Here is a 9665-nt window from a genome sequence, read left to right as displayed (position 1 = left end):
TTTCTCGCTTTTCTGTTCTGCATGCGCTTCTATACAACTTGGCAAGTTTTCACTCTAGTTTCAGAAATCGCCATAAACTGTGTTACGCCATTTGTCTACGCAACGCCCAGTCTCTAATACCTCCGTATGGTGGCTCAATGTTTCGTAAGCTGTGAAATCGATATAGTACAATCTTAGCCTTTTTATACAATCATCAGAAAGGGCACTCATTTTCTTCATTACTACCACCGTAGCTTAACGGATGCAATGATGAACTTTACACATGCTCCATAGCTGTATCGTTAACGCAATATTACTTTTGCGCGAATTGGGCTTCATCCCGAAGAATCTCCGGTGGAATAGGCTATTTTAGTATACTGCTGGCTAGCCATGAGGGTCCTCTACTTGAAAACACTGAGAAAGAAGGACACAAAGAAACGTACCACGTGCCTGTTTTTTTTTTTTTTTTGTAGAACGGTAGTTCTTGTTCGTACCCAAGGATGTTTGACCAATGATCACGTTGCAAGCTCTGGCTAACTGCAGGCAGTCGCTATTAATTTCTGTTCTGTTATACGAGAGTTGCTGCACCGAGCTCAAGGTAGAAAACATTTTTCTGTACGTTCTGAAGTAAAATAAACCAGAAGATCATTTCTGAGTTGTCATCCATCCCTTATAGCAGCGTGTGTAGACTAAACTAATAAAGCAGCGCTTTGACACTGGCACCCTAGCGAAATTCAGTAATCTTTGCACATCTGCTTTTATTTTTGAAACTGCGTAACAATAAACTAAATTGATGCAATTACGTGTGGACATAGCATTTGTGTTTTGCCTATTTTCTTTTTTTTACTTTATGGTGTCGCTTACCTGGCTTCACTCATTGTGCCATGAGGCAGTGTTTTTGCTCTTAACGGCCGTTTTCTTTGCACGGGTACTTCTGTTTGTGTCTTCTGTTTGTGTCTCCTCATATTTGCGGATGATGTCCGAAAAATTCGGGAAAGAGCACAAAGCATGCTTAGTGGTTGTGTGGGGCGAGACTGCGAAGAGAAACGGCTAGGTGAAATGTTCCCGCTTCTCAGCGTGAACACTTTTTCTTCAGTTGTTACGAGATAACAAGTAATCTTATCACAACTCATAAAAACAAAGAAAAAAATATTCCGTGCCTTTTGCAATGGTCGTGCAAGGAACGGTTTTTTACGAGTCGACAGTTTCTTACGACAGTTTCTTACGAGTCGATCGATGCTGTAGCTGACGCGCAGACGGAAACTTCACTCCAGTTTTCATTAACGATTACTCTCCACTTCTCGAAGGAAAAGAGAACTTCTTATTTGTTAGCTGATTGCACCTACTTCAAACTGCTTTGGCAGGAACGCGTGCTGCTGGCTACTAAGGAAATGCAAGTTTTCAGCTTCTATAGAGTGAATGAGGGTACTTTGACCAGGCTTTCTTTTTATCTTGCTTTGTAATTTCGCTGATAAGATGATTACAACATTAAAATCGCCAAAAAAGCTAAAAAAGGGACCCTTGTAGAAGTACTGCGGTTAATCCACATGTTCACCAGGTCTCACACTGCCGACACTGGGAACTTTCCTACAGTATACCTTTAGAAAAATGCGGTGCTGTTTCACACCGGCTTCACGGGAGCGTCCCCTGTGTACAAAGAATCGACGCCTCTAATTGTAAGCCCTCAATATACATGCACATATGGCGTTCATATAAATCGTTCATTAGACGCTGCATGGTAAAAATTATGAAACTGACTATGGTGAGAGGACCCATCACTTCCATAACCGAATACAGTGACGGGGCACGGAAAGATATACCACTCAAGCCTACAAAAAAAAGTGAAAAAAAATATGTCCCGTCGCAGTAAATTCGGCCTCCAAAAGCATATAACTGTAGCCTCATCAGTATAGTGTGTTTGCTAAAGTGACAAGCCCCTGTTGACACGAACGTTGCGATATCGACTCCCGGGCGGCCAAGGTGGCCGAGTTTGTGATGGACGCTAAACTGCTTAAGGCCCGTTTGCTTAGTTTTAGGGGCACGTTTAAGAATCCCAGGTAGTAGATATTTCCGAAGCCCTACACTACAGCGTTTCTCATTATCACGTCATGGTTTTTGGACATTCAACCCCAAGATTAATTATTATGATTATTTTTAAAGTGACAGTCCTTCATAGTGGAATGTACCTAAAGCAATACTTGTAATTGCAGCGTGACAGTTATAAAGCACTGTTCCGTTGCGTTCAGGTTATCTCTTAGTGTGTGTGTGTGTGTGTGCGTGTGTGTGTGTGTGTGTGTGTGTGTGTGTGTGTGTGTGTGTGTGTGTGTGTGTGTGTGTGTGTGTGTGTGTGTGTGTGTGTGTGTGTGTGTGTGTGTGTGTGTGTGTGTGTGTGTGTGTGTGTGTGTGTGTGTGTGTGTGTGTGTGTGTGTGTGTGTGTGTGTGTGTGTGTGCATGTGCGTGCTTGGGCTAGTGTTGTGATCACTCCACAACTGGATTACATCCTCGAGGCCAACAGGACTCTAATCTGTGAGTTCAAATGAACAGTTTTTTTTTTCTATTTGAACTGAAATGTTTTCTTTTTTCTTCCCCGTGCTTGGGCTACGTGCTCAAGTGAGTGTTTCGCGCGCTCCCGTTATTTAATGCGCCTCTTGGGCTCATCATCCAGTTTTCAATGGATATATTTCCCCGGCCTTCCGGTGGCTTTTTTGGATGGTTGCGGATCCTTGCGGCGGTTCGGACGCGTGCTGTGTGAGGTGGAGCGATTTTTACTACTTCCCTTTTCTTGCCTTTTCTCTTCAGTCCTTTTAATTCCCATTCCCCTATTCCCTGCACGGCGCTGTGGAGGTGCCCTCATATGAGAGAGGCAGCAACGGCACCACGCTTATATATTTCTTCTTTTTTTCCCTTTAAGAATCTCTACGCGCGCTACCTGACTTTCATCGCCTCTCCATTTACACACACACACGCACAGAGGAACTTTAAAGGCTTGTGATATAAACAGCCAAATATTTCGTAGGTAGCTGAGCACAAGAGAAAACTGTCGCCGTGGGGTGCTATGGGACCATCTTGCAACAACGCAACAGCACGAACACGCAAGTAAGAAATTGGGAATTCCCGACATCTTAAATCCGCAACACTGACGACCGCGCAACGAGTGCGTTGCGTGACAAAAGTTGCTCCAACGGCGCCCTTGCAGTTTGGTCCAAGTGCTGAAAGGCGTAAACCGAGCGACAGCCGTGGGGCTGTGTATCGAAGTCAACTTGAGGACCGCGACAGAACGAGCACGCGGGTGCGCTCTGCTAGGCGCCACTGTTCAGAAAGCGGTTTCTCAGGGGCTATCTTCGTTGCGGCAGTCAAGTATATACCTTTCGACTGATAGACACAGGGCGAAGACTTATACTCTCGAATAACCACGCCGCTATAACGTAGGGCTGTAATCAGTATTTTCACGGAGTGCGAAATGTGCGCGCATGCAGCGTAGTAACACTCTAGAAACGACCGACCAAAATTTGAAGAGGCAGCAATATTTCGTCACATTACTTCCAATTGACGCTTCGCCATGAAGACAATAGTTGCCTCGCTATCGATTCACTTCCCGTTGTCGTCGCTGTAGCGATCATTGTCGTTGCCGTCACTGTAGCGATCGTGTTGACCCAATTTCATGAGAGGCTACTTGTTGGAACTCCGGTAAGTTCTACAAAACTGACTCGAACTGAAATGTCGGTTTGCATCAGAAGTCTGTCAAAGTATTATTGTTGCCCCGCCACGGTGGTCTAGGTACTAACGTACTCGGCTGCTGACCCACAGGTCGCGGGATCGAATCCCGGCTGCAGCGGCTGCATTTCTGATGGAGGCGGAAATAATGTAGGCCCGTGTGCTCACATTTGGGTGTATGTTAAAGAACCCCAGGTGGTCGAAATATCTGGACCCCTAACTATGGTGTCTCTCATAATGAAATGGTGGTTTTGGGACGTTAAACCCCACATATCGATCAAGTCAAAGTTTTATTGTTCTTTTTTTTTCTTTAGGGGAAAAGCTTCTTACCTGGTTATCCGGGATCGTCACGTTCCAAAAAACCGAAAGCGAACATCTGCTCGACGGGAACATCTGTGTAAAAAACCGACTTCTCGCGTACATCAATCATGCATATGACGCCACCAGAATGCATTACACTGCTATTAATACATGCGTCGTACTTGGACCGAACGCAGATATATACTGATGGGTTGGCCTCGTCCAGCAGCTGATCAGGTGCCGCTGTAATTGTGGGGGCAGCATTGACAATGAAATTTAAGTTTAAATTAGGTTTAATTTACTTCATGTTTAACTTAAGTTGACAATGAAAACTACGTCTACGGTAACAGAGCTTTCTGATATAAGAGCTTCTTTGCAATTTCTTGTTCAAGAGCACCCAGGAAAGTAGGTCATATTCTGTGATTCGAAGGCAGCACTTCAGAATTTGCAGTTTTCCATGCGTAAGAGTAATCATGAATAATCGAGGCATGAAATAAGACATTGCTACCATCAAGCTCTAGCACGAGGCCATGGTATTATATTTCAGTGGCTGGCTGGGCATATCGGTGTTACTGGAAATCAATCAGCCGATGATGTAGTCCTCTCAGCCCACGAAGGAACGAGTGTGGTCCTGATTCATCTATCAAGGACTGATGCGGCAAGACAACTCTACTTGATGTTTCGAGATCTTACACGCACGTTTTGGTCGTCTACCAGCTTCCAAAGGTCTCACTTATATGAACTGTATATTTCGCTCAAGCTACAGCTACCATCGCAACGTTACCGCTCTGATGCAACACTGTTATGCCGCCTTTGGTTGGGCGTTACATTCACAAAGGCGTACTCTTATCGCGTCGGTATGGCAGACACCTCTACATGTGGTTCTTGCGGAGCTGAAGAGACCATCGAACACGTCCAGTGCTGTTGCGCTTGCCACGACACCCAGCGATGCCAGCTCCGGATGGTTTTGAACCAACTGGACTCGTAGACCATTCTCTGTGCAAATGATTCTGGGACCTTGGGCGTGTTTCTCGATAGCGCAGAAAACTACTAAAGTGCTACTACAGTACTTGAACACAACAAACCTGAGCGACCGCCTGTAGACTACGTGCGCTCCCCCGAGTGTGTTCGTGATTGTGTGTATTTTTATTTCATCTCTTCTATCTCTATTCTCACCCTTCTCCAAGTGCAGGGTAGCAAACCAGACGTGCGTCTGGTTAACATTCCTGGCTTTTCTTCCATCTTTATCTCTCCCCCTCTCTCTATGACCACTTGCGCCATTCGTTTGTCCGTCTGCCCATGCATCTGTCGACCATCTGTCCATCCGTCTGTACGTGCGTCTGTCTGTCCATCCGTTCATCCTTTATACTAGTCAGCGTCTTCCATGTAAACATTATGGACCTTAGGACCTATCTCCGCCCACTCGTCATCATTCACTTCGTGGAGATGCGTGGATTTTTTTTTTTTTTACGTAACAAGGGCTTAAAAGGCAGAGTGTAATAGTCGAAGTAGCGGCATGAACTTATACATGTGTCTCGCAACTTGAACTATATTTGCAGTAATAATTCAGTCAAAAGAGCATGCGAAGAACACAAGATGCGCAAAGGTCAGAAAAACCTTAGATTTTTCTAGAATCGTGCAACTATCTGACGTGTGCTGAAAGAAACCTGCCCATGTTTCTCCTGTCCTTGTGTTCTTTCTACGCAGCCATCGTTATACCTTCCAAGAAACCCTACACTACACGAAAAATGAAACTCGCTCCCCAGATTTGAGGTTAACCATGAAATTAAAACAATCGACATATTTAACCCTATAAAGGTCGTGCAGACATTCCCGACACGCGAAAATACAATGATTTCGATCATTCTGGCAGGTAACAGAAAAACTGACCAGAGTTAGATGTGAAAGCGCCAGTTTACTATCCCGTATTTCATGCATAGCAGCCCCGCCGCGGTGGTCTAGTGGCTAAGGTACTCGGCTGCTGACCCGCAGGGCGCGGTTTCGAATCCCGGCTGCGGCGGCTGCATTTCCGATGGAGGCGGAAATGCTGTAGGCCCGTGTGCTCAGATTTGGGTGCACGTTAAAGAACCCTAGGTGGTCGAAATTTCCGGAGCCGTCCACTACGGCGTCTCTCATAATCATATGGTGGTTTCGGGACGTTAAACCCCACATATCAATCAATCAATTCATGCATAGCAACCACCAGCTTTGAAGCATTTCCGAGACGAAGCAAACCCTAGTACAGATACGTTTCATCACTGTCATATATACCATCGATTCAGCACTTCTTCACGTAATGTGCGTACTATAAACGAGCTAACTGTGTTATCAGGTTTCAAAACATGTAGCGCGTTTATGGGCTGTTGAAGGAGATTCAAAACTTCAATTCATTTTTTCACCCCGATCAAGAACACTACGCGTGTGCGGCGTCATTATTGAAGCGCGCCGAATTCTCAAGTTGGGCATACACCTCATGTTAGATTTAGTCAGCGTGAAGAGCATTATTCGTTACTGCGTCTGCGTGCTCTGGGTGACGTTCAGGTGAAACCCGATAATTCAAAAGAGTGGTTCGCTTCAAGCCACAAGCACCATTCCGAAGGTGCAACGACTTGTTCGGCGGCTCCTCGTGCAGGTACCGTATGCTTTACTCGCCCTAGCATCTTCGTATCGATGGTTTTGTCTGTTATATGCTAATGATACTGCGCTGGGTGTGGATGGCATTGGGTTGGTGTCTTTACAGCAGAGCTTGCTGAAATAATTTGCCGGAGAAGTAGCGAATTAAATGTGTGCCCATTTCTTCTATATCGGAATCGTAGTCTTGCTTGCGGTACCTCCCGTTTCCCTTGTTCTCCAGTTTGGGCCCCCTTCGGGTGATTTTAATCTGTCAAATGTGACAGCTGCCGCAACTTTTTCATAAGTATTTGTCATTTATTGGCTCTTTACCTTTCTGTTCTTTTCAGGTTGTGCTGAACTATGGACACACTATTCACACGCTTACAAGGTGCACGAAACTTTATAGCGGAAGTCACACGTGAAGTCAGTGGTCGTGTGCATCAATGGGCGCTACTAAATGAGGCTTTCATGCACATCATTATCTTGGGAGTTATATCCTGCTGTTTTTCTTTTGTACTGTACTTTTCTGCTTTACTCTTAACAATTGCTCCAGTCAGAGTGCAATACCGGGAACTGCCGACGGTAAATCTTCCGCAGCCTTTAGAGACGCCGCAAATACTACTGTGGACGTCTTTCGAACGCACGTGGGGCAATATGACACCTCCGAGCAGCAAAGAGTTCCTGACGTTGCCTTGTTCGCCCAACGGTACCAACATCTGTTACGTCACAGAAAGCCGCGACGCAATCCACAAAAGCGACGCCGTCGTATTCGACGCTGATAGCATTGACTCGGCCGACTTGCCCTCGGGCCACTACCATGGCTTGGCTTGGGTGTTTTTGACAACAGGTCCGCCCCGGTCACAGATTTCGTGGTTCCTCTTGCAGTCAACGGAGCTGTTCAACTGGACCATGGGGCTCAGAGAAGACGCAGACATCGTGGCACCCCACAGGTTATGGGAACGTACGAGTGCAAATAATTCTGTATCAAGCTTGGAGATGGCCTTTGGTGACAAAACTGTGACTGCCTTGTGGATGATCAGCAAATGCGAGCAAGAAAAGCTGGAACGTAGTGGCGGCTCTTCGCTCGCAGACAATCGCTGGAGTGGCACTGAACGTTTCATAAATGCGGTTGTGTATAATTTTGACGTCGACATTGTTAACGATTGCGGTGCCGAGATTTGCGGCTCCGCAGCAGAATGTCTGTCTATGATGGAAGGAACTCACATCTTCGTCATCATTATGGAATCGTCCCCTTGTTTTGAGCACCCGGCCGAAATTATCTACGCTTCGTTGAAGTACGACATTATACCGGTGCTTTTTGGAGTAGGAAAATTTACGCACTCGTTGCCGCCTCATTCATTTGTCGACACCACAACTTACGCCGACGCTGGCGAGGCTGTCAGCGTTCTCAGGCGCATTAGCAGGTCGCCACAGTATTACGCCGATTTCATGGCTAAGCGGCGAGGCATTTCAGTGAGCGTGCCACCAGTGTTGTGTGCTTTGTGCAGTGCTCTGTATGCTCCGCCGGTGAAGTCGCGGCACGTTGATCTTGTACAGTGGTGGCTAAAGCGTTCAACGTGTTCTTCCTCTTCCGCGACGTAGATAGCATAGGACAATGCTGCCCAGCGCTTTACCATAGCTATAAAATAGCATTCGCGTGCGATAGCTGGCCATACCATATATGCTGCTGCAATGTGCGAATCGCTCATGACGAAAATCGGTGCATGTTGAAGATTGCAGCCAGTGCAAAAGATAGAACTAATACGTAGACTACTTCGACTACTTGAGTTTGTGCGAAGGCATCTTTTTAGTTATTTTTCTAACAGGAATCTTCGCACGGCGAGTTTTATAGATTTTTTTAGCTTTTACCGACAACGTGGCTTGTAGTGAGTGGGTGAAATGAGAGAGATAGCTTTATTATTGCTTAACAGCTTAGTAGCCAGCCTGAATCAATTTTTTATCTGCTACTGAGCCTTAGAAAAAGAGAGGGTGTTGAAATATAGAGGGTGAATGTGCTGGTGAGAAGGAAATGGCGAGGATTACACGAAGCCTGGAATGTACACAAGCCATTCGCAGTTTTTTTTTTCTAGCTCTGTCTCACTCGAATTCTTGTTCAGAACTTGGCGTGGATGAGGAGCAGGTCTCAACGCAACTTTCTTCGATACTTGTTGTTCAACAGAAGGCCGTTGATTTTGTTTGTATGGCATATCGTAGGCGGACGCACACATGCAAGGCAAAAGGAAATGTACGGCTAACAAGCCCTTTTGAAAAAGATAATTAGAGCTTGCGCAGGTTAAGATTTGCCCTTTGAAGTCAATGTGCCGTGCTCGTAAAATAGTTGGACAGCTTGTGGTTAGCAAGTACTTTGGAATAAATGTAGCTGTCGTATCAACATTTGTTTGTTTTCACTCTATCCGTGCTTCGAAAGGTGGGTGAGGACCTCACAATCAAGTATCACTTGCAGATTATTGTTACTAAGTTCCTCGTCTGTTTTTTTTTTTACAAATAAATACGATCTCGTAGGGAATCTGTGCTCGAAGAAGCAAGAGTTTATGGAAAGTTCGATAGAATTGTCCGAAGAATGTGCAGAGTGGTTTCATTTCGGCTTGCATGTGCTACGGTTGTGGCTGTTCTGCATACACGTGCTGTGCTAAAAATGACGGACGATATTAAAGACAATATATGCACACGCTCACATAGTCGAGTATTTTACATGCCACATTTCTCCCATGCACAAATAATGCACACATGTATTTCCCTCCTGTGTGCGCATGGTACTTTTTTATCTTCCGGTGTTGCTGCAGTATACCTTTGGTCAGCTGAGAGATTAAAACAGCTTCACGCCATCGCGTAACGGTCCGACATCACGCGATCACTGCATGAACCCACTTTTTTTTCAAATTCATGCACTTAAAGCAGCACTAGCTTTGAGTAGACGGACATCGGCACTATACCGGACATCGGTCTGATAGAATTTCCTACAGAGCCCTAAGTCACCTCGGTGAGCGTGCGAGCATTTCTCTCCTCGAGTTATACAATAAATTCTGGCGACAGAGCAC

At 45.6% G+C, this 9665-nt stretch overlaps 1 protein-coding gene across 1 annotated transcript; it reads left to right on the top strand.

Moving 5' to 3' along the window:
* Positions 1-6956: 6956 nt before the first annotated feature.
* Positions 6957-9301, top strand: LOC119176916 (alpha-(1,3)-fucosyltransferase C). The gene has a single exon (XM_037428255.2). It carries the CDS (start codon positions 6967-6969, stop codon positions 8206-8208), a length of 1242 nt encoding a protein of 413 aa, XP_037284152.2. The 5' UTR covers positions 6957-6966; the 3' UTR covers positions 8209-9301.
* Positions 9302-9665: the final 364 nt, after the last annotated feature.

Source organism: Rhipicephalus microplus, chromosome X, assembly GCF_043290135.1.
Source record: "Rhipicephalus microplus isolate Deutch F79 chromosome X, USDA_Rmic, whole genome shotgun sequence".
Classification (NCBI taxonomy): Eukaryota; Metazoa; Arthropoda; class Arachnida; order Ixodida; family Ixodidae; genus Rhipicephalus; species Rhipicephalus microplus.
Note: the sequence above shows the minus strand (reverse complement) of the source record. Positions and strands in the feature narration are given on the sequence as shown.